The 26,407-nt window shown below is 36.0% G+C and overlaps 1 protein-coding gene across 1 annotated transcript in view; it reads right to left on the minus strand.

Moving 5' to 3' along the window:
• The window catches only part of LRRC49 (leucine rich repeat containing 49), a gene marked incomplete at its 3' end in the record, with an annotated part of 42,723 nt that overhangs the window by 15,686 nt on the left and 630 nt on the right, over window positions 1-26,407 (minus strand). Inside the window, exons 3-10 of the mRNA XM_084293291.1 lie at window positions 25,756-25,843; window positions 24,879-25,070; window positions 23,269-23,368; window positions 22,353-22,556; window positions 20,989-21,055; window positions 13,608-13,751; window positions 11,574-11,635; window positions 5,423-5,570 (exon numbers count right to left, since the gene is read on the minus strand). Of these exons, the coding sequence (XP_084149417.1) occupies window positions 5,423-5,570; window positions 11,574-11,635; window positions 13,608-13,751; window positions 20,989-21,055; window positions 22,353-22,556; window positions 23,269-23,368; window positions 24,879-25,070; window positions 25,756-25,843 (1,005 nt within the window). The remainder of the gene's footprint in view (window positions 1-5,422; window positions 5,571-11,573; window positions 11,636-13,607; window positions 13,752-20,988; window positions 21,056-22,352; window positions 22,557-23,268; window positions 23,369-24,878; window positions 25,071-25,755; window positions 25,844-26,407) is intronic.

Here is a 26,407-nt window from a genome sequence, read left to right on the forward strand (position 1 = left end):
ATTTTTAGCTTTCTATTTAAGCATCTTCATTTGATGTTGCATTTTCGCTTTTAACATGGCTTCCTAAAGACAAGTTTGTTTTTTTTCCCTCTCACCAAACTCAGTGTCTTCATTTTCTCTAACAGCTTTTGAACACACTGAACACATTAAAATACCTTAAAGTACGTTTAGAGGTCTCAAATTATGCTGGTTTCGTTGTTGTTTTTGTTGTTTTTTCCCTGAAAGGTTGATTATATAAAAGTGGTATATAGAAAGAACAGAAATGTAAACTAGTTTTCTCACCTAGGGAGAGAGCGCAGAAGTTATCTGTTCTATTTGGCAGAAAGCAGGTGGCCAGGCTTCATATCCTCAGCTCCAAACTAAGGGAAATATTGTTCTTTCACACTAAAGAATGTGAGAGTTACCAAATAAAGTGATACTGATCTGTAAGAAATGAGCCTGTCTCCTTTCAGGACAACTTTTTTCCTTCAGGTTCTCAGAAAAACATCCACAAACTTCCCTACTACAGTTTTCTCACAGCCTCCACAAATATTCCTTCTCACCCTACCTTCCATCTCAAAGTCTCTGCCTAACCCAGCCCGAAATCAATACGTTATGACACTATCTGCCTTACATGGGGATCTACTGACAACATTCAAGTGGGTCCCGTACTTTTCCTTACACACTGCCTCAATGCAAAGAAAGAAATGAACTAACACAAACGCTGTTCCAACAGGAGTCAGACTTTTTGCCTTGATCAAGAGTTGATCCTATCACAGGCCTTTAAAAAATACTACTTCTGTCACATACTTTTACAAAAGAAATGAGCTTTGTCTAAAACAACAACAGCAAGAACAACCCAGTTCTACTAAGGATTCATAAAGGCCGAATGACAGAGGAAACGTGAAGGTCAAGGGTCAAATCCACTTTTTAGCCGAATTAAGTCTGTATACATTTCTTGATTCCCTGTGCACAATATGTGCAACTAAGGTTGAAGAAACAAACAAAACACAGAAAACCAAACAAACCCCAGAAAGCTGTAAAACAAAGCCTTTAATAATGCCACAATGCAGATCTATCATCCTCTCTTCTCTTTTAGCTCCAGCATTTGAGATTCTTTCCATCTCCATTTTTGTCTCTCCTCATTATTCTGCCACTATTGCCCACAACTTTGTGAACTTTCAACAATCCCAGATGAACTAAAGCGATTTTAAATCCTATCTTCCATGTCTTCTCTTTTTTCAGTGTTCAAAAGAAATGGTTAGGCTAACAATAAAGGATATCGTGAAATTGTTAAAGGGCTGCTGACAGGTCTGTCATCCACTCAAAATGGTCCAAAATCATTTTGCACTCTTTGCTAAATTAAATACTAATTCCAGATTGTTAGGAACCACTACTGATACAGGATTTCCAGTACACCTTTGATAAACATAAATCCCAGCTGGAGGGGTGCAAATAAGCATACTGGGCATTTGTGGAAGAAGTCAAGTTTCCTGCTGTAGTAGCCTGCCAGGAAAGGGTCATCACACCAAGGAGTCTGCTGATACTATGGCCATGGAAGAAAACAAACCTCTAAGCTCCACAGTGGACAAGGGAGGATGCTTTTCCTGAAGGCCAGAGTGCCAGACCATTACAAACAGACATGGATGTTCTCTTTCACACTGCAATCTTCTCCATTTATTAGTTCTCCACTTGCCATTAAAGAACTTACTAAATGGCTAGGAAGATGGCTTCTTCCTTCTTCATCCACACACCCAGCTAGTCCCTAAGCAGAAGTCTCACTTTCTGCAGTGCATAAACATTAACGAGATTCTGAGACTGCAGGTTTACATTTTCAGAGCGAAGCTACAGCAGTGACAGAACGAGCAAATAAAAAGGCACATTAAAGCTATTATTACCCTCATAGCATTTTCCATCAGAGCTGTAAGTCTGTAGCTTTGGCATAGTGAGAGCTCCCCCTGCTGCCACATGAGCTCTACCACAAGTATAACACAGATTTTGGCCAAACTTCTCATTGTGCAACCAGGCTTTCAAGAGGTAACATCCAGCAAGACCTGAGACAGATCCTGAACAGAGTACACGTTCTTCCTCACTACTGTTTTGCTATTATCCGAACAAGTTCATCCCACCAAATGATGCCATTTAAGTCACAGGAGAGAAAGGTACATTAGCACACAATGAATGCAGGATTATATTGCTACTCTACAGCTACTTTGAAATTATTCTAATAATTTTACTATAGATTAGAAGTAGTTGTAGTATACATGATATAAACTACTGTAGCTAATTAAAAAAAGAGAGAGAAAATATGAAGAGTGGTCTGGAACACACGTTTAAGCTTTCAGGGCAGAAAAAAAAACAAACTACTACACTTAAAAAAAAATCTGCTTATACTCACAGTAGGCAGACTTTTTTTGTTGTTGTTACATATACCACATAGTTTATTTTTAAAAGAAGAACAAAGAGTACGAATGTAAGTTATATTTCTACCAGAAACTTCCTACAGAAAAAAACACAAAATTTCTGACTATTCTTTAAGTGATATATGACAATGAAATATATGTTGTTTTATTATTATTATTATTTTTAGTATTAGGTTCTCATATTTTCCTCAAGACCTTACTTAAAGGATAGGATTACAATCCACAAAAACGAATAAGAAACAACAAGTTACAGAAGCATCTTGTTTTAAAAGGAAAGAAATTCAATTTTTAGGTGGATACTGATTTATCAAAGTTTGCAAAAGCTAAAGATTCCCATTAAGTTGATGTTTTAGATATCTAATATAAAGTGGATACACTTTTTCAGCTGGAAATCATCTTCTATTGTAGACAACAGATACGTATTTACAGTTTTACAGTAAGTTTTTTCATATATATGCAAAGCCCAAACTTGTTACAGGTGACTAAGCCCCACTGATATCAGTAACAATGATTCTTTGGGTTCATGCCTCAGTGGTTTAATAGCTTAAAATTTGTGTTTAGTAACAAGATAGCAAGCGAAAACACCAATTTCCTCATGGGAAGATTAATAAGATGTCATAATATGATACAATCCCCTGAATAAAAGCAAATCTGCTCCAATTTAATAAATACTATAACAATTACAATCCAAAAATATTGTGTTGCAAGTACAGAGTCTTTGATATTTGCAGCAGCTATGTGCATCTTAACAGCTCCTATGGCAGTTAACACCAGACTTTTTCCTCTGATGTATCCCTTTCTCCAGAGAATCTCTAAAAAACGCCTGGCACCAAAGAGTGTGCATCTTCCAGAAAACCAGTACGAATAAAGCTTCAAAGTCTTTTACAAACTTTAGAATAAACCATAAAGGATATTTTCTTCATTAAAATAGTTTTCTTAGCCCAGTGAAGCCAGCAAGTAAAAGAAAAGTTAAAGCTAAAAGCAGAATAACAATTGCATAAACCTATTTTCTCAACTGGAAGAGCTTCTGAAACCATTAGTGAAGAATCCCAGTCAGACAGAACACACATCCTAGTCCAGCTCCCAGTTCTTTGCAAAACAAAGCAATGAATGCTCAAGTTAGAAATGGTCTGGATGCACTTCAGGCTAATGGATAAGAGATCCTCTACATGTATTTGCTTAGGTATATTAAGCAAGTAAAAGCATATACCCAATACTGTACTTCTACTTCCCCATCAAGTTACATTTGTCCCTATGGCTGACATTACTAGACAGAATAGCTGGATTTGGCATTGCCAACTCTCTAATTTTATCACAAACCTCATGATACTTGTTAGTTTTCTTAAAAAAAAAAACGTTTCTTAAGTCATATGATTATCTGGGTAACACAGTTTTTATGGGAAAAAATCATACAGACCCCTCTACAAGAAGGAAAGGTTTAAAAACAGGTTTTCAAGGCTCAAAAACCAGAAGGCAAATAAAAAGAATGCAAAACACATTCTTTTTACAACTAGTTTTATGAGCAGCACAACTAGTGAAGCCTGGTTTTCTATGGCTTTTTGTCTTGTGGGTTGATCCTCTTATGTTTAATAAGGTGTGAACTCAGATTAAGCTTTTCCCAAGGCTGTGCATTTCAAATAAATTTTTCCCCTACAGATCCCATAGTGTCTAAAAAGGGATTAGAGCTCTTTCTACAGTTTTTCCATCACAGAGTTCTACCAGGATCTGTCTCTTCTCAATAAGGAAGAGAAGAAGAAAAGACATTTTCTTTACGTGACTCAAGTTGCTGGAATAATACTGCAAAAACACTCTTTTGAAAAGCAAAGCAATTAGGCAGTATAAACTCACAAAAGAGAAAAACTACCCACAGAATACCTGGGAACAAATAGTATTTTAGATACTGATAGTAAAATTCTAATAGCCCAACGTACTTTATTACTAAAATTCATGTTTTCCTCATACATGTGATATTTTACATCTTAATTGACTCTCTTCTATACTCGGTGGATTGGCTGCAGGACAACAGGATAGATGCCAAAACAATAGGTGCAATTTATAATGCAGTACAGCCTTCGTACAAAGCAAATAAGCATTTAAAACAAGGAATATTAACAGCACTTGGTCAAGAAAAACAACACTAATACTGTTACTTGGTAAGTATGGTACATTTGTTATAGAATCAGAGTCATTTGGGTTGGAAAAGATCATCAAGTCCAACCATCAATCTGACCCTGCAGAGTCCCATCACTAAACCACGTGCCTTAGTGACATTATCTTCCTGTTGTTCAGATTTATCCCGTAAGATGACTGTGGTACATATCACTTAAGTAGACACAGAAAAATTAGCATTACTATTCCCAGATGAAGAAACAACATAGATGACTTAATGGCATGGCCTTCCTGACAATTTCCCTTCATCCTCTACCTTGCTGCATATTTTCCAGAAGTCTGTAATAAGTTGCCTGCACGGCCTCTCTTCCTTATCAGTGTTACTTGAAATGGACCACCAGATTCAGACATTAAAGGAGAGAGTAGGTTAGGCAAAGAATGCAGAAATGCAGACAAACACAGAAACAGTGTGATCACCAAGTTTCCTTAGGGTAGCAGACCAAAAATAATAGAAATAATGTCAGTTTTAGCGTAAACAGACTCATGCTTTGGAAGGAACACCCTGTTCCTCCTCAGCTATACAGCAAACCAGTTAAGAACCTGTTGAGAGAGTGCTAACAAAAAGCTTTGCAGTTTCTCATGTCACTCAGCACCTGTATCACATGGTTTTTACTAAGTAAAAGAGTTTGATTATTTAAAAATAAATATCTTTTAAACGAAATAAAGGAGTGGACCCTTATATAATAGTGCACGAAAGGAAAAAGGTTAAAGTTTTAAATATTAGCATGTCTATGTACAATTCAATTCCATACTAAATAAGTAACTTTTTTCCTCCATAGACACATAAAACCCTACATTATACTCCTAAATTTGAGGAACTAGCAAGTCTGATGAAAATAGAAATTTCTTACTGTGATTCTCTTCATATCTAGCTGTCGAAGCTGCATCATATGATGGAGAACAGTGTGTTTGTACCATGACTCCTGAGCTATTGGATTGCCATCAAGGGTGATATCTGACAAAGATGAGGAATCAGCAAGGCACAGAATATCCTCAAAACTGTAACCAAAAAAGTTTAAAGTTTTAATGCCATACAGTATGAATAACAAAGAGATGGAATATTTTATTTAAGGATAGAATACTAATGTCTACCTGTACTAAAAAAAAACACACATCATATTGCACATAAATCAAATTAAAAGTAGCAACAGGTGCTGCTGTTTTAATCTCTCCACATACAGATAAGAAGAGATTCAGAATAAGCACTTGTTAGCTAAAAGAATATAGGTTCAGCTAAAAATAATAAAATAGGATGTCTATCAACTCATATTCCAAAAATAATACACATATTAGTCACCAAAACCAGCATGAAGACCACAGAAAATGTAAGATGAAAAAAAAAAAATTAAAAAAAAAAAAAAAAGATTCTGGGTGTTTGTGGCATCATCAAATACTGGAAGAAAAACTATAAAACCATCATATCATCTTTAAAATAGATCTATTCTTCTGAGTTCAGTATACAAATATGAGTGAGTTGGATTTTAAGACATTTGATTTGGTTTCCTGACAAAAATAACTGGCCTGTGCAAAATGTATTTAGAGACATACAGCTTGTATCCTGTTCCCTTTACTGAAGATGAAAGGTGTGAAGAAGGCATCTGACCCAGATAAACAGTGCTGTTAAACAACAGATAATTACTGAACTTGCAAGAGAAACTAAACAGTCATACAAGTATTAATCCCCAACACCTTTTAGCAAAATGATTACAGTGCACAAATAACTGTAAACAGAAAGTACAAAGCAGTTGTGCTCAGCACTTCTGAGTATGACATTTAAAAAAATCTGAGAATGACAAATCAATGATGATTACAAAATACGCACTAAGATCATTTTACTAGATGAACAAATGTTTTAAGTTCTGAATTAATAAACTGTTTCTGAACTGGAAAATACAGAATTAGCATCCAAGTATTTTTTAAAAAGCTATCTTACTGATTGCATCAACTGATTATAGTTCTCACCACTCTTGGTAGCAGGAAAATTCCTCCACTAATACTTGGAAGTGCACCAAACCTTAAGAATACCCTGAATTCAGACTCAGAAATATATGCAGTAAAAATTTTCATATTAGGGACTGCTGATGAATAAAATGTCAACTGTCATTGGTATCACTCAACTTTCCAACAAACGCCCATACAATAATTTGCTGAGGACTAATATTCAGCCACAAAGGGCTTGAGATTTACAAAAATACCAGATTTTAAGTGACATGTCCCTAAAAGTTTCTAGGGGTTAGATAAAACATATATATTTTTAATGTGGAAACAAAGTGGGAAAATAATTTAGAAAACAAAACCAAAAAAGCCACCCAACTATCAAATGCCAATCAGTCTCAAGCTGCTGAAATAAAGGCCTGGATGTTTTAAGGACCTGGACACCAACAGAAGCTCGCATGAGTAAATAAAACAACCCAATAAATGTTTCAAAAACAAACAAAACCCCAAACATGGTACAGCATACAAGTAACTTCTACATGATGTATTCAATGGATGAAAGAGAAAAATGGCAATGAAGCCTAAAGTACTACTATCATTCTGTTTGGTGTGTTAAAACAACATGAAGACTAATGGAAAATGAACTATGCGCAGCTTCTGGTGAAGGCACTTAGCAAATCTGAACAATTGGCTGTTTTGTACCTGGGGTTTAAAAGAAAAGTCTGATTATCATCTTTCATTTTTTATTTTTGTGTGATCTTATTTCCTTTCCATAAAACAGCTTGTTTAACCACTTTTTTGGAGGATCGTGCTGACATACTATTTAAAATACCTATTCAATACACCAAAGCTAGATGATGATTTTCCCAACTGACACATCACAGTAGTTAGTAAAGCTAACTCAGACATCTTAGAAGAAAGAATAACTGAATTCCTGTTGGAATTCATCTACCCAACTGCAGCAACCACCTCTCCTTTCCCTTTCCTTCTTCCTTCCTGGAAGGATTTACCTCTGGAATAATGGCAGTTTCAGCAACAGAAGATAAAAGAGAATTTAGGCTACCTTAGTAAAGTGTTTTTAAAGTGTTTTTTTGGTGTTTTCAGTTTCACCAAATGGATCAGCTTGAGCATGCACACAAGATATGAGAGTACCACAGCCAGTTCTCCCCTCTGTCAGAGAGGACACGTGCCCATTCTCCCAGCCCCATGTTAGAACGTGGCTTGGACTAAGCAGCAGGGTCTTCTGCTGTATGCTGCTGTGTGCTCAACCTCCCCCAGTGTGTGTTCATGTCCACACATTTAGTAGGCATGAATAGGACAGAAACACTGGCCTCCTGGTAGAGCTTGCTTACTGAGGAAGACAGATGCTCTGTACATTTACATCAATGACTTCTTCAAACCACGTTCTGCAAAGTGGAACAGCTCTGGAGAAGGAAGGCAACGTGCTCACTGCGGTCCGGGAGAACTCTCGGAGGAAACTGCATGTTCAAAAACATTCAGTCAAAGAGAAACTGGGCTGTCCCATGTTTCTAATCACTAAGCTACTGATGAAAACAGACATCACCACGGTTAACCTTTCCTTCCTGTATTGCTTTCATTCACATGTATAACAACCTATTTAGAAATTTTCATTCCACTGAGGAAAATATTTTTTTCTTGTTTTGATTAGACTAAGAACATTCCTTCTCCCAGGTTTCCAATTCAGTAACCGATTGAAGAAAAACAATTACATGTCCTTTGAGCTGGTACCTAACTTGTTCCATATGGCTAGACAACCTTCTTTACTAAATTAAAAAAACAACAGAACACTGACGTGGAGAGCTGTGTGACAGTGAAAACATGTTTTGTTTCTAAGATTTCAAAAAATAGCCTTTTCTAGCTTCACATTTAAGAAATGTGAGCAGTAACAACTCTTTCTGAATCTCAGTGGCACACTTTCCCTGAAGTATACAGCTTCTGTATTCTCGTCCCAGTACCACAGGAGAAATTCAAAGGGTTTTCTCTCTTCTTCATAACTAGTTCCAGAGATATGTATTATCATCACACAAAGTATGAAAGCCTTGAATTGTAACAACTAAATTCTTTTGTGATGAAGACAGAAATGGGACGGCTTTTGTTTCAGGTCTGATTCAACTTCTGCAGCATTTTGTCTGGAGAACAAGCCTTACAAAGAGCGGCTCAAGGAGCTGGGCTTGTTCAGCCTGGAGAAAAGGAGGCTCAGGGGCGACCTTATTGCTCTCTACAGGTACCTTAAAGGAGGCTGTAGCGAGGTGGGGGTTGGTCTGTTCTCCCACGTGCCTGGTGACAGGACGAGGGGGAATGGGCTAAAGTTGCACCAGGGGAGGCTTAGGTTGGATGTAAGGAAGAACTTCTTTACTGAAAGGGTTGTGAGGCACTGGAACAGGCTGCCCAGGGAAGTGGTGGAGTCACCATCCCTGGAGGTCTTCAAAAGACGTTTAGATGTAGAGCTTAGGGATATGGTTTAGTGGAGGACTGGTTAGTGTTAGGTCAGAGGCTGGACTAGATGATCTTGGAGGTCTCTTCCAGCATGGGTGATTCTATGATTACCCTACTAACACATCCATTATTAACTAAAAGCTCAGCAGCATTCTGAGGCCTCGTCTGAAGCAGGATAGGGGAAAAAGTGACAAAACTCATGACAGACACAGGACTTTAATACTGAAATTTTTAAGAAGGCATTTCTGAATCGTTTATTGCAATTTTAATTCATGTCAGTATGTACTGATGTAAGACTCAAGAATTCTTCCTACCAAAAACAGGAAGCAGTAAACCTTTATATAAGAGCATTACCTAAAAAATGCTACTTTTAATATTTTAATGAACCAGTAATATAAACATATACAGGTTTTGGCAATGTACTCTGCTACGTTTCAATTTGCAGATTTCCTCTACATACCAATATACAAATCAGAATTTGTATAACTAATTGATTGCCTAAAAGAAAGAAAAATATAAGAAAATATATGCATTATATATAAATATAAAAAATAATTGTAAAATTACTATATGGTCTATGGTAAATGCAGGTGAGTGAGTAAAAAAAAAAAAATACCCTAAACCATTTTAAAAGTGGTGTAGTAAGGGTCAGATGTAGCACAGCCATTTACTAGTATTATGGTTGCACGTAACATCTTCAGTCTGTTCAAACAGTGCATCAAGCCAAGTATCACACACAGATGGGTCAAGAACGTACTACCATGTTTAAACATTTACCTGTTAGGAGACATATCTACTGCATAACTAAAATTGAGGGAGCAATGAGATTTTTTGGGTTTTGCTACTGCCGAATTTGATGGAATGTCATTTCTACGAAAACATAAGCCAAATCTAGTAATTTTTTTTATTATTTTAATAATAAAATAATGATAATGACTGGTAAATAAGAAGTTAAGCTGATCCATTCACCTAGCTACTTACACATGTATGTAGATTTTATAACCATGTCTTCATTGGACATTAAGATTTTTATACCTATTCTAACTACAAATTAAAACCAAATTAGATATTTGCACAAGTGTTTGAGTTAAGTGTTTCTACGTTACCTGAAAGCTAAAACTAGATCTATCAACAGTTCAATTGAAGCGCCAGTGAATAAATGATAGGATACTAGCAAGATACTGATGACATGAATTTAAAGAAATCTAATTTAAAAATGAACAAAAAGAGTAAAACATTTTTCCTTCCTTGAATACTGCAAAAATACCAGTGTGAGAAAGCTACACAAATTAAACCAAGTATATGAAAATATACAGAAATTCCACTGACTGCAGTGATGCTCCCAGATGGCAAAGGAGCCAACTACTGCAGTCCCCTTGTTGTTCTTGCCAGGCTAAGACATATTTATTTATTTATTTAAAAAAAAAAAAAAAAAAAAAAAAACAAACAGAAACAGAAGGCATGTTCCTAGTCCAGAAATTATATAAGTGAAGCAAAATACCAACCCCTTTACTTTATATTTCATGTTCGAAATTGCCATAATAAAGAGTAGCAGATAGATTAAGGGAAGAGTATATTAACCATTTCTGCAGTTCATCTCCAGGTTTTTTTTTGAATGCTTAATACCCATGAGCATTCAGGGAGATCCACTGCATTGGTACTTTAAGGAACATAGACAAGTAGGTTGGAATTGTCTGCAAAATGCACCATACAGGTCAGTTTAAAATATTCAAATAGCTATTACAATTAAAGCTTATATTAAGTCTAACATCTTACAGAGAAAATAGGTACCACAAGAACGTTATTTTCAGTAATGAGAATGCCAGGCATCTTTCCTGATCTCAAATTAAATTGATTCTAAGCAACAAAGAAAGATGAAGATGATTAAGGAATAAAGGTAAACACATGATAAACTGAAGATAATGTAGGCACATTTGATTTTATTATTTTTAATATTGGCACCAGTAGAAACGCTGACTTCAAAAACAAACAAACAAATATAAAAATAAACATTGTAGACTAACTTGCTTATTTATACCAAAATGCACTTAGTTACTAGAAATAACAGAAACCCTGCATTGAAAGTTGAGCTGTTCTGTTTCTGCCTTCTGGTTTGAAAAGTGAACAGACAGGAATGTACCTTTCACACTCAATTAATATATGTACAAGTAAAATACAAGCATGATATAATCTTATCCTCACAAGCAGAATCTGACCCAGCCATTTGTGTAACTCCATAAATACAGTGATTTTATGATATATATAATATGCCTTGTGCAACACCATGCCTTCTGCCTTATCAAAAATTTAGTTAAGCAGTAAAACAACATATTAAAAAATCTATTTTTAGTTTTCAGCATCATCAGGAAGAATACAATCATTTTTGAATTAAAAATGCAAGTTTTGTGGTAGAATCCCCATAGCGCAACATTTAAATGCAAAGGGTTAAAAGAATTTATGCTTAAAGTAGAAAATACATAATGGCTTGATTATGCTATCTGATATGTTTAAAAACAGCATCTGCATTCATAGCGTTTAAATTTTAATGAAATACAGCTATAAGAGGATACTTTAATTTACTGATAAGAAATGAACTGCTCTTCCCCTTACCTAGATATATTGTTGAAGCTGAGGAACAGACGCTGGAGATGGGGCAAAGTATCCACATCTTTCTAGAAGGAAAGACAGAGGCATAAATTCAGCAGCTGAAGGATAACATCTTTTGAACCTTTCTACTTTGCCTGATGAAACACTTTCATTTCTATCTACTATAACCTTGCTGCAACATTGATTTCTGTTGAACGTGCAGATCCATTTCTCCCTAATGCAGACTGCAAGGGAGTGTTTCAGTGCAGATATATACCCTGCAGAACAAGCTGCATCACTTGCAAAGCAAATGATGTTAAAGGAAAGAGGATGAGGCTGCTGCTGGTTTCTGAACAGGCTTTTGGGAAAGAAGCCAAGGTGCTGTCTCAGCATTTAACTGCAGGATAAATACACTTAAAAAAAAGAAGTGGCCATGTTGTAGTGAGGTTTTTGAAGTGCAAAACTGCAGTGCAATCAGCACCACCTAACAACAGCAGCTGCTCTGGCAGAGAATGATCTGAAGGACTGTCACATTTGCAATTGAATTTTATAAGAAGGAACAAGTTTTCAGGAAGAGTTACTGAATTCAATGTATGCCACAACAGAACTTAGTAGAAAACCTTCAAATACTTCAAGATATTAGTAAGATGAAACTTCAAAGTAATATCACAATTTATTTTTGAAATAAAAACCCGTAATAGCCAGACAGCACAGTTTGTAGTGATCCATGCAAATTCCAACTGCGCACCAAACCCTTCGGTTTTAAATGTGCATCTCCTTATCCTACTAAGGAGTATGCTCCAGCTTGCAACTAGTGGACATAAAACCATTACTTAAGGCACACGGGAATGGCATGGGGCTCACTCACTACCTTGATTTTAGCCACAAATAAAATCGACAGCCCTCCCTTTAACTTGTGAAATGTCTACATAGCATTCCATCCAATTAAAAAGAAAAAACAAAAGCAAAACAGAAACAACCACCCACAAACCACAACACACAACCAAAACACCATTCTATTACAATTTATCCCAGGTAACAAACAATTTTACATTATACACAAAACAAAGTACATCCCTGAACAGAACATCTTCTGAAACACTGTCTCCAGCCAGGAAAGAATAAAACACTGAGATATAAGAACACAGTCCAAGCCTGTAACCCACTAATTTCACTGTCAGGGAGAGCTAACTCTGCATTTGTGAGAGAGGAGGTAAGTAGAAAACATGAACTACACATTAGAGAGGGTGAGAAGGCAGCAGCTACGAGCAAGGAAGAATATCTCAGTAATATAAATGGTGTGGGAGGGAGGTACAGTGGGTGAGTTAGAAATTAGCAGAAATTTCTCGTTCTGGAAGTGTAAAAAAAATAAATAAATTTAACATATGTATGGCAAGTAGCAAAAATTTGAGCAAGTGTTAGCTCAGCAGCAATAGAAGACCAAGTACTTATATAATTGAGGGCCTGAAAAAATGCATCTAGTTAAATGTAGAAAATCTACTTAAAAAGTGCTTGTTGAAATAATCTAATTGCCATACCTGAACTATACATCATAAAATGCTGAATGAAAAACTTTATCCTTTAAAGCATAAAGGATTTTATAACGCTAACTTGGAGCTTTACTTGGGACATTTTACTTCAGTATTTTCTCTACTTTTGACACAGACATATACATAAAGAGATGAAGTTTCAGATGGTCTGACTGCTTAGCTGAGCTACAGAAATTATGAACAGAGGATATGTTTCTGGGGGCAAACTTGTATGGAAGAGTCTCTAAATGTTTATGTTAGAACCACAAAGCATCAGAAGCTTTTGCCCCGGGAAACTATTGTGGGCTACCAAGATTTCTACCAATACAAGCCAAATTTACACAAAGTAACATAAAAACAAAGTATTTTTACCTTCATGTTGTAAAATTGAGTACTGAGGAAAAAATAACAAAAAGAGTATGGGAAAATGCAAGACTTGACAAATCTGAAATGCTGATGTTTTCAACAAGTTCTAGTAATAATGCACTCCTGGAAGGGATGAAAGAAGATAAGAGGTTTTGTTCCTTACTATGGCAGAGACTTGATTATGACGAAGGTTGAGCTCTGTGAGAGAATCCAGTCCATTAAGATTTTCTACAATGGAGAGTAGGTTTCTGGCAAGGTTTAATACTCTCAGTTCACTCAAATGGTTGATGTTTTCTATTTTAGTAATCTGTAAAAGAAGTATAATTATAAACATGCATACTGCGTTTTATATAAATATAAAATGGATATATGTAGTGCATACATTTTTAAACATATACAGACAAAACCAAGCAACTTAATAACGTGCTTATGTATTTTTCTAAACCTTGATAATAACGTCACAAATTATTGAAAACAAGCTACAGTCTGCTGGCGCTTGACTACTAGTATTCACAACAGTAGTATCTTTCTAACCATACAGCCCTGCTGGACTCAGCAAAGCATGTTAAAAAAAATTAGACAAGAAAGCAGCGGCATCCTTCATTTAGATATATGGCATGTTTGTCTGACAGTCCCCAACAGTTTTTGCCAACTCATGGCTTCAAACAAACAGACTGAACTACAAAGAACAGGCAGCTGGCCTGTTTTTATTCTTAACAACTTATTTTGAAGATACAGGTGCCATCAAATAAGAGAAAACACACATCAAATAACAGTGGCTACTACCCTTTACTTTTAATTTTGGCTTCTGGAGATGCAAGTGTGTTTTACAAAGACATTAATTATTGTTCTGTTTATACAAGCTGACTTTTTTTCCTGCTGCTTGTATTTCTCAGAGTAATCGACTTAGAGATAAATATCTGGATCGAGATGACTAAGTTATCTGGGATCTGTTGTCCTGAACCTATCCATTCATTTATGCAGGACTTGCATACAGTAATGCATCATGGAGATGATAAACCATTGCCACTGCACAGGAGGATACTCACATCATCTTCCTATTGTAACCCACGTTATAAGGCAGGAAGAAGGCAGCAGGTTTCCTGTGGAAAAGACTCTGGCCTTCCACAAGGTGTGGCAGTGCATCTAAGGGTAGAGTACATAAAGCTACCAACAGTGGTGAATTCCCTTTTGATTACAACGATCAGCTGCTCTACCTGCAGGACCACCAGAAGCTGCTTTCAGCAACACCCAGTACTCAGGCATGCTATTCTTCTGCAAAGCTGCCAACAGCTATTAGGTGCAGGCAAGCAGGAGAGAGCCTGGTGGCATACCCCTTCCCAGTGATAATGGGCCTCCTGAGGATATGGACCACCACAGCTCTGCCATGCCAGCTTCCTGAAAATGCATAGCAGCTCCTGGAATGGGAGAATAGCTAACACAACTGTTATCTAACAGTTTCAAAACACAATGCTGCTGACAATTTTCATACACGTATGTGTGCATGTATGTATACACACACACACGAGTATGACTTGAATATGTTGCTATATAACGTATTAACACAATTTTTCCCATAATAAGTATGTAAAAGTAGATAGGAAAAACAATGAAATACCAGTAAATCACTTTTTGATTGAACTGCTAATTTAACTATTAGGCATTGTTTGTGTATATTACATGCAGAAAATAAAAATGAGCAGAACACAAAAATACTAAACCTAAAGGAACAAAAGACATTATTGTCTGGAACAATGTATTTAGTATGAAAGACTTGTAAAAGCAAAGCCAAGAGCAGATGGTTAGCATGAAGAGCACAGACCTCTGCAGATGTCTGTTTAGCTACAATTGCAGCATGTCAGTATGCAGAATATTAATCTTGGCATTTTGCTATTACAAAGAATGATTTCATCAGCAACTTAGAGAGATAATGTTAATCACTTCATTCAGTTTTAAAACTAACTCTATAGGATTTTCTCTATTTTTAATCACACATGCGTGCATGAAAACACACCCCGTGTCATTACACTGTATGTATTGGGTAGCAAGCATCATCACCTCTTTTTAGATGTGATTATTATTAAAAATTTGTTTTTAAAATATATGAAAAATCCTTTTTGGTAAATAGTTTTCTATTAATTATAACTGAGGACTATTATTAGCTATTTTAGTTGCTTTTTCAATTATGTAAACTTCAAAGAGTTGTAAACATTGAACACTATTCCGTTTGTTCTCATTTGCTTGTATGCTTGAATACTTAGCTATGAAATGCATTCATTTCAGAAGAGATTGTTATGCAGCACATAATTACTCATCAGTAACTGCACAAGTTTCATCTTTTAATGTGTATTTTTGAGGATTATTCAGAGCAAGCCTATTTCTGGGGAAAAAAAAAATAAAAAAATCAAGTTGCCTTTTTTCCCCGTCCCCTTTTTCCTTAACTTATATCCTTGAACTTTTGGCAATTAAAATAATTAAAAAAGAAAAACAAATTTATTTATTTATTTATTAAGTATTAAAGAACAAATATTCTAGATACATTTAGTCAAGCTCTGACTTCATTACAACTTAGAAAATTTTAATCAGAGTAACTTAATGGAAGACAGCATAAAGTCCATGTTAAATCTACCTAAAATAAAGGTTTTAAAAGCATTTCCATGGAACGCATACCATTCATACTATTCACCTCGACAGAAATGATCACTAGCCACCAGTGTTCTTTCCAAAGACTATTTATAGTACTTGGAAACACAGTATTTTAAAATTAAATGTTTATTTAGAAATCACATAGTAGTAGTGTCTTCAGCATACCGTGCCTACAACTGCGGGCAGCCTCTGAATCACGCATGTATACACGAACACCATGATACCATAGAGTTCACATTAGTGTGTTGATAATCAAAGTAATGGAGTATCTGTACAGAAATTTAAGAAGACTCTAAGATACTGCATCTTAGTTTTTACCAGGCAGTATAAAAATTAATAGCCTTATTAAATCATGTAAGAAAATTGGCAGAGAACAATAATATGATATTCACATTTTGTCCTTTTTGTAAGGCGTAGAGACAATAAATGCAATGTTTCATTACACACTACCCTGATTTTAATTTTTTTTTTTTTTTATTTTAGGACTTTATTTCAGATATTTATTATGTGAAAGGATTTTCTTATAGAAGCAATGCCTTTAAAGACTAGATTTGAGAAATAAGTCACACAAGGTAAAGCATTAAGCATTGTGGAATGCTTCATCTCAGAGTTTTAAAGCACATCCAGTTCTCATTGAATTTCTCACTTGGCAGCAGCACAGCCTTGAAGTTCAGACCAAACCTATTAGCCAAAATATCCTGCACACAAATAAATCAAAGTATTTTCCAAGACGTTTTCCTCTTTCTGCTTCTCCTCACCTCTAATCTCCTGAAGACACTGCAGTCTTAGAAGTTTAACGATCTGCATTCCATCTATGGGATTGACTTAACATCCAAAAAGAGGGAGAGGAGAAGTGGACTAAGAATAAAACAAAAATCTGGCTTCCCTCTTAACTGTTACTACTCCGTAAATATCAACAAGAAATCTTGTCTAGATAGACTCTAACACCTTCTGAAGAGCCTGTCTCTCTCCCATTGTCTATAAAAAAGCTGCTGCTATTACAATCACTGACTTTGTTAATTTATCTCAAATACTCTGTATGCAAGCAACATTCAGCTAATACTCTAATGTGATGAAGACTGCTCAGCAGATATCCCCTTAACAGAACTGTCTTCAGTTCAGCAAAAACTGTTGTGCCCCCATCTTCTGTTAACTTACACACGGCAACCTCAAAAGGCAAAAACCCAGTCAAGGTAGAGCTACTATATATATATTAATACATAGACAAAAACGCTGTAAAACAGACTACCATTTGAGTACCTATATAAACATGACCCTCAGATGACAACGGTGTAAAAATAAAAGACAAATCAACAAACTTGAAGAAAACTCAACCATGTTACTTCTCAAAAAATGAATCACAAATACTTGTTCTAAAAAAATGATTTGTGAAGAACTTTTACTGTCCAGCAGTAGCATAACAGAAGAATAGAAGCAATCAGAGAATACTGCACAGGAAATGCTCTGAAGGCCAACAGATTTGCTGCCTAGTTCCATCCAACGTGTGGGATTTATGAATATCAAAACCACAAAAACACTTCTATCCTAACCTCGAACACTGAGTGCCTTTCAATGAGGACAGTAATGGGATGTTGATTCAACGCACTGCATCATAGTTCCATGGCAGTTTTCATTCATACAACAGAGAGGCTTTTTGTGGCTTTACAGGGAATAGTTTTACAATACGTAATTATCTGTAACTTTACTAGCATCCTCAAAAGAGTTCCTCTTCTTTCTTTTTTTTTTTTTTTTTCCTTCTTCCATTTCCCCTATCACTACAAAGGGAAAACAGAAAACAAAGATAGCGAATTCAGCCTGAAGTAACACTAGCCACAGAATCAGAGAAGTCAGCTGAGGTCAGAAGCAACCCGTGGTGCCAGCCTGCCCGACACAAGAACCACCACAGCAGGATGTGCAGGACCACCCCCAGTCAGGTTTAGGCTGACTTCACAGATGGAGATGCCACGAACTGTCTGGGCAACCTTCTCCTCTGTTTGGCCCCGATGGAAATATTTTTCTTAAAGTTTGAGCAAATTTCCTGTCCTTCAGTTTGTGACCTATGACTCGTCCTTTTGCTGGACACCACCGAGATAGGTCTGGCTCCACCTTGCTCCCCCCCTCGCAGCAGGTGATTATACACATGGCCACAGAACTCCCTGGGCCTTCTTTTCTCCAGGTACAGCCATCTCGGCTCTCTCAGCCTCTCCTCAGATGCTCCAGTCCCCTCAAAACATTTGCAACTCTTTGCTAGAACCACTCCATCAAGTGCACACCTGTCTTGCACCGGGTAGCCCAGCAGCTCAGAGATGCCTCACCAGCTCCGTGCAGAAAGGAAGGATCAGGATGAGGAAGGCTCAGGATCACCTCCCTCAGCCTGCTGCCAATACTCTTCCGAATAAGGCCCATGGTGCTGCTGGTCCCCCGGGTTCCCTGCTACAGAGCTGCCTCTCAGCTTGTGAGCCGCCAGCATGTACTGGTGCAGGGGTTTAGGACTCCCCAAGTGCAGGACTTTGCATTTCCCTTTCTTGAATTTCATAGGACTTCTCTCAGCCCATTTCTCCGGCTTGTCGAGATCCCACTGAATGCTGGCACAATCATCTCCTGTATAAAGCTCTCCTTCCAGGTTTGTATCATCTTCAAATTTGCACTCTGTGCCACTTCACCCATGTCATCAAGGAAGGTGTTAAAAATCTTCGCCCAGTATCAACCTCTAGAGTTGACTGCATCTCACCGTCCATCCATCTAGCCCAAAATATCATCATTTTGTCTGTCAACATGTGATGGGAGACACTGTCAAATGTCATCATGCTGATCAGGCATCATCTCCCCTAGGTGAATCCATGCTGACTACTTCTTGTCACTTGCTCTCCCTTAGCACATTTTGTAAACGGTTTCCAGAACTACTTTTTCCATCCCTTTCCTAGGAATAGAGATGAGGCTGACTCATTTCATAGCGTCTAACATATCCCATTTGCATTTAATCTCCTTTCAGGACAATTACAATCTACACAACAATTTTCTCATTACATAGACAACATTTAGGAATAAAAACACATCCAAATTTTAGTTTATTGATAGCTTTCTTAAAAAAATATATATATATATATTTCTTCCTGGAGAGTTCAGCATCAAAATTCCCTTTACATATTAACTACAATGACAGTTCTTATAACACAACTAGTTCTGCATTTATTTAAAATTGTGTTTTTGTATTTCTGAAGAGATCAAAAATAAATGCAAAAACAACTATGAAAAGCTGAGCACTGCCTTCTGCAGTATGTATTTTGCATTGTGGCCCAATGACATCACATAAAATCCTAAAAATATTCCCGGCAATAAGCTACACATGTATCACAAAGATAACTTACCTTTTCTAGAAAACAACCTTAAAGTTTTGTGCTCGATTGAGAACGTTTCCCATGCATATAACATGAAATAATTTCTCACATTTGTAAGAAGCAGTTTGAATGTAAAATGAAGGCAAGTGTACCATAAAAATATCTGCAAGCGTAAGAAATAACGTTGCTGTCTTCTCAGTCATGCTCTAAGTAATTCATAGTGTGTTTCACAGCTATAGGAAGTGCTAGAGTAACAGAAACTGCAGCCCAGAGGAAATCCCACATTCACACAGCACATACACATATCCATACTATTCCAGACACTTTTTTATGGCAGAAGTGATTTATACTTTTCCATGGTTATGAGAAAAGAAGACAAGTGATGCACACTGCAGAAGCATCATTAGACCTACTTGGAATGAAGATCATTCCAATAAGGGAAAACTGCTGCCCATAACTGACTCCAAATCGTAAAACTCTGTGGGAATTGGGTACAGCATAATGCCACAAGCAATTTAAGAAAACAGATTTATGAACAGCTTGTTAATATAACATAAATCGTATTTTCTATTATATTTCGTTTTGACAGACAAGTGTGATATTCTGTTTCCACACTGTTGATTCTCGTTACTCCCTCCCGAATTAAAGAAAAAAGTTGTGTACATTGGCAAGAGGATGTTATATCAGCAGAGCACCGATCAGAATCCACCATATTAACTCCGTGTCAACACTTCATTTTTAATTCCACTGATCTGTTGTTTAAATGCAATGTTCTGGAATACGTCTTTTGATGTTCCCAAATACAGTTCTGCAGCTGAAGCAGGTTTGAGAAATTTTATATGTAGAAATATAATATAAGACAGAAGGTTGCCATAATAAAAGGTCCTACAAATCTTAATAATGTTAAACAACAGAGACCCTCCATTTGTTATTAAATAAACAAAAAAATAAAACCAGACTTAAAAACAAGGAACTAGTATAGTGGAGCATTATGTCTCAAACTCATTTCTTTCTTCATCATGCCTTCAAAATGAGTTAATATGTATGGCAGACTAGTGTTTTACAATACAAATTGTTCAACTAGTGGAAAAATAATGTTGTTAATAGAGTGTTAATATCAAAACTTGCATAACTAAACTGGAAAGGAACAGGAAGGTAGCTAATTAATGGAAGAGAAGTTCTAAGTCTTCATTTAGAGACAACACAACAATCAATGGGAACTTAAATTCTTCTATGACTTCTGTTCTATTTTAACTGCAGTGTAACTATCTATGCTAGATGACTACTCTGTAGGTGTGAGCAAGTGCTGCTATACTTAGCTTATTCAGCATTTCAGAAGATGTAATTTTCCTGAAGTAAAATGCAGAAAGTACAAGAGTCGATATAAAAAAATCAAAGTAACATCATACCACCTTTTAGTAATTTACTGATTTCTGTGACCTCAAAAGCTGGAAAAAATTGCTCTTGGTTGCCTTTCAAAAAGCAATAGTTTAACAAAGGACACTGGAAATACATTATGTCTACACAATTAACTTAAATAATCAACTTATTGCACTGTACCTGATTTCCATGAAGGTCTAAAACATCAAGATTTTTTAGGTTCTCCAGATTTGAGATCTTCTTTATTCTGAAACATTTAAATGATGACAAATTATTTCTTACATTAGATTAAATGTATCTTTCATTGTCCACCTAACAAAAACCTAGACAGCCGATAGGAATGGAAGAACAACAGACCTTTCACCCACTCAAAATGAATAAATGAATGAGTACGCCTTAAACTATAACATTCCTCTCTGACTATCAGTAATGCAGTAGTAGCAACATGCCCTTCACTCCTCTAGAAAAATGAAAGGGGATGGAAGATTTGTACCACTAGAAAAAGTCAACATACAACCTATGCAAATATCTAAACAAGAAACACTATTATTGACAAAACTATATTCCCAAACCTGTTTAAAGCACGCTATAGTGACAAAGCATTTAAGAATTTGTTAGAAGAACTGAGAATAAAAATCTGAAAGCCATTGCTCCTTTCTAGACAATACAGATTTCAAAATTTGGCATAATTTCTTCTCCATCTTGACCATCTTAACACTGTTCTGTCCTGTCCTGCTTTCTCAGATGACAAACCTAGGTTATGTCAGCAGCACCATCTACTGGCTGATTACATTAAATATCACATATATCATGCATGTGCTTCAAGATTTAAAGATCATATACAGATAAAGCTGAAAATAAAGTCTTTGGTAGCAGCTATGCCTGACTTGAAATCATTTACACATCTCCTTACATCTATCTCCAAACAATACCGCTATGTAAGTGAACTACACAGTACATTGTAGATACAATTTGAAAAATTAGTCCTTAATGCAACTTGGAATTATCAGCCCAAACCCCAACTGTTCACTATAAACAGAATTATTATCTACAGATGAGATTTCTCATATAAAAGGCACGACCTCAAGTAAAATACTGCACTACTACATGTTAACCAAATTCTGCAATTAGTGTTTTATTGGTAAGAGGGGAAAAAAAAAAAATCCTCAAAACCCATGTCTGTTTTAAATTTTTACTCCCCTCACTCTCAGGCTGCAAGTTTAGACTTGCCAATGTGCTTCAAGTAGTGCAATAACTGTGCACAGTTATTCCTCCAACATCACAGGTAGTTGCCAGTGAAGTAGAAAACCCAAGCTGGGGTTTCAGCATCAATTAAAACACTCCAGAAGAAACAGCTGAACTCCACTTCTCAGAAAAAAATCTACATCACAAGGACAGCAACCCAAAGAAGCCAGTTAAGACAAGTCTCATTGGTCTCACAGCCAACATCCCAATCTGAAAACCCTAGAACGGCTGCGGTGATAGATCACAGATACTGCGCCTTAAAGAAACAGGCTGCTTAAGATGAGTTTAGTTATTTTTACCTGTTCTTCCCCAACAAAAGGACTCTTAAGGATCTTAGAGTTGAAAGACCACTTATTTCCTCTATCTGGTTATCGTATAAATCTAAGAAAACAAGATGGTGTAGATTTGAGATGTTTTGGATCCGGGTTATGAAGTTATGTTGAAAATTCAGGAGGCGAAGATGATCTTCCCCATCGATAATTGGGCACACTGTCAGCTTTTGCCTGGAACAAAGAACAAAACACTATAAAAGTAACAAATCTATAACCCACCTTCTATTCCCCCACACCAGCTGAACTGAGGAAAGTGTGTTAACTTAAGATAGTATTAAGGTGTTCAGTTTTGCTAGTTAAACAAGTGTGGAATAAGGAAGTAACTGGCTACTGTTGAAAAAAAAAATAGTATGAAAATATAGCAGAAGAGCTTTCAAAAATTTCTTGAAGCCTGTCTTCCTAGAGATTTGCTTGTTATATAGCAATTACATCAAGATTTCATGTTGGACCACACTAAAATTTGAACAGATACAGCATACCAATGCTTTAGTCAGATGCCACGTAAGCAATCCATTTAGATCAGAATTCAAAGTGTATCATATCTATCTACTTTTTCTTTTGCTTATACAACTTGACATTTGACCTATAAATACATGGAACAGTAAGTGTTGATGTGAAAAGTAAAAAATGAAACTTCTAAACTACCTCCTCAGTTTAAAATGAAAACCTTAACTGCTTCAGGTAACTGCTGTATGGATGTATTCAGCACTCTGAACTTTTACTACAAGGAGACTCATACAGAATTGCCCAATGAGACACAGTCTCTCCCTCAAAAACAAAACGAAAAACAACCAACCAACCAGAAATCACCAGAATACTCATCATTTGAGATCACTACACAAGAGCAGCAAGCTACAGCGCACGTGCTCTGAAACCTTCTCACCTTTCAAGGGTCAGTCTATCAGAGTTCAGTATTTTTTCTTCAGCAGTACGTTGCAATATAGGAAATGTTATTGATGAACTGCTCCCAAAATTTGTGTTTTCTGTCAGAAAATCATTAAGAGAACATATGAGCTACTACTCTGCCAAATCATTTCATTAACTACAGAAAATAAAAGCAGAACTGTATTTCTTATTACAAAAATAATTATGCAATATATCACAGTGCATTCTGCCTGCATTCAGAACTCTGGGTATCAGTTGCCTTTCCTGTCATTTTTAGCTTACAGGTACATCCCTCTACCTCCTCTTGCAAACTTATGTCCATTTGGCTTGTTTGGGACAGACTTTTTCTGAAAATAATTTGTTGTAAGCAGACAGCTTGTAGATGTTTTTGGTTTGATTAGAATTACCCAATGCTGTCTTAAAATAAGATTGCATACTAGTGTCACAATTTCAAAACCTGACCTTAAAGAAGATAATATCTATATTAAGATGAATTTTAAAGACACAGATCAAGTAGATGTTGATCAAACTAAAAACTAAAGCATCAAAACATTAAAAGAGTCCCACGGAGCCAGAAAAAAATGCGAATTCTTTCAAAGGCAAGTGCATATAGTACCTAGTAATAATTGCTATTATACTTGACTACATTATCAAGGAAGAAACAGTTAACCCTTTAAAACATATTTACAAAACTAACCAACTTGATTCATTTTGTTAATATAAGGGGAAAGGGAAAATAACTAAAGATAACTCAAAAATAAATCAGCAGTGTAGTCACAAATTTTGGCTTATTACAAAACAATCAATTGAAAAATACTGGTCAAAAATAGATCATTGTGCTTGTACACCATCACAAAAACATGGGCTCATCTTTGACATGTTCGCCATTTTTATTTTTTTAACAAATCAAATATTTTAATGGGAAAAACGTATATTCTTCACTAAGCAAAGTTAAATTTCTTTACTACTATAGAAAGCAAGTTCCACGATGTTTGAAACATGCCAATAGAAAAAAAAATAGCTAAATAAAACAATTTGTTGATGTTTAATTTGATTTAGAACCCTCTCAGTGGTCCTGTCTACCTTTTTATTACTAGCTACTCAGCAAAACAGAATATAACAAGCAGTATTCTCTATGTATCCTTCAAAGTGAAAATAATTGCTAGGGAAAATAAAATCATTAAGAATGAAAATAAACAATTAACATTGTTGCCCCTGAGTTCTGTCTCAAGTTTTAAAGCCAATAAACGTAAGGAAAAAAAGGACTTAACAGTGACTTTTTTCTTTTAATGTCATCCTCCTAAAGATATACAGAAAAGATTCTTATCACTGTCCTTTTGTTCCAGAAGGATATATAGTCATTTAAATGTAGGCTTTTTATATTATACCTTGAAAGCTATTTCTAGCAGTTTCCTAACAATTGTCTATTGACCTCTCTCAATCCTCTAAGGAAACAGTAGACAACATTTCCTGTTTAATTATACAATCTGACAGCCAAAAAAAAAACAAACATCTTACAGGTCATAACTTTTCAGTTAGATACCATTTAAATAGTAATAATAACGATAAGTAAAAAAAAAAAAACTAGTGACAATGATACACTGTTACCTGAAGCCTGTGAACTAATACCCTGACTGTTTTGTCGCGATCTGGATTTTGTATGTATAGATGACTCCACAAATCCTGATAGAGAACCTGTATTTTGCTTCAACTCCAAACCAGAAAGTTCAGTCAGAGTGGATGTCACTGGAAGATAGAGCTGCTTATTACGCACCAAAGGACTTAATACTCTGGGGTCTCCTGAGGGGGAACAAAACAAAATTGCAGAGCTTAAGTTTACTCCACAATAAAATACATTGCCCTAATAAGAGCCCTAATAATCAACCCACTCCTGAACGTCAGTCATTATTTACTGGAATAAAGTGCCTCAGATACCTCAGTGCCATTATAATTAAACTGACCTCCTGTCCTAACCCATCCCTGTTGGCATATGACAGGCAAGCAGCAGCAGTATAGCAAGAAGTGTTACATGTCAAAGCTCTTCCAAGGTTTGCCTTTTACCAGTGATAGCACCACGTATCTTGCTTTTCAAAGCAAGAAGCACACAATAGGAAAACTCTCTCTTCAGATTAGGTTGCAATCCTAGAAACTAATTTTGTCTCTCTTTATATATAAGTGTTAAACATCCAATTGCAGGTTATGGTACAGAATTGTGTGGCTTCAGAGGGCGTAAGACCATGGCTTTGTAAGTAGTAGAAAGGATGTTCTTCCATAGACAGAAAGAGGACAAAAAACAGAGAAAAAAGATCTGTGCTAGGCAACAGAGCGATGGGAGCTTCAGGTTATGATATAGTCAGGAAAAATTATCACATATGAAAGAGAATCACATCACACAGTCTGTCTTTACTATCTTGTTAATAAAAAAAATGAGATTAAGGACACAAAACAAACAAAAAAACAACAAACAAACCCTATTGAATATCACCTTGCCTTCCTGAATAGTTTTTTTCCAGATCATGCTGCAGAAGTCTATTGTGGAAAGATGACTGCTCTTTATTTATCCTGAATTCAAACTGTAACAAAACGTGTAAAACAAAGGTTGAAGTCTTCAAATGCAAGAAGCGTCTTTACACAGACAAACACAACCTTACAAGCAAATACAGTTCTCAGGTCACCCTGGGAATGCTTCAAAAAATAAATCTGCTCTGTATTTATGAAGAGCATTCATTCTAATAAGATATGATCACTTAGAATTTGCTTTTGGAAACCAAAATGAAAACATGAACGTTACCAACTCATTCTTCTACAACTGATTAAGGAGGGAGGGAAAAAAACAAAAAACAAAAAAACACTACCCAATAGGACTATTGCAATTAAGGGAAGGAAAAAAGTAGAGATGGAATCATAAGAATGTATATTAAATTTGTGGCAGGCTATGGTACATCCTAGTGTCTTTACACATCTTCACTAGAATGAAATGCATCTTGAAAAGGGTATCAGATACAATGGGCAATACATTACAAATCAACATATTTGTACCGAAAAGACAATTCCTAACTGAAAGCGTACAAATGTGGCTATACCATAAAAGCACGTTATTTAATGTAGCTATTGAAGTAAAAGAAAATAGTAATTAC

Source organism: Netta rufina (genome assembly GCF_964035555.1).
Source record: "Netta rufina genome assembly, chromosome: 11".
In the NCBI taxonomy this organism is placed as follows: Eukaryota; Metazoa; Chordata; class Aves; order Anseriformes; family Anatidae; genus Netta; species Netta rufina.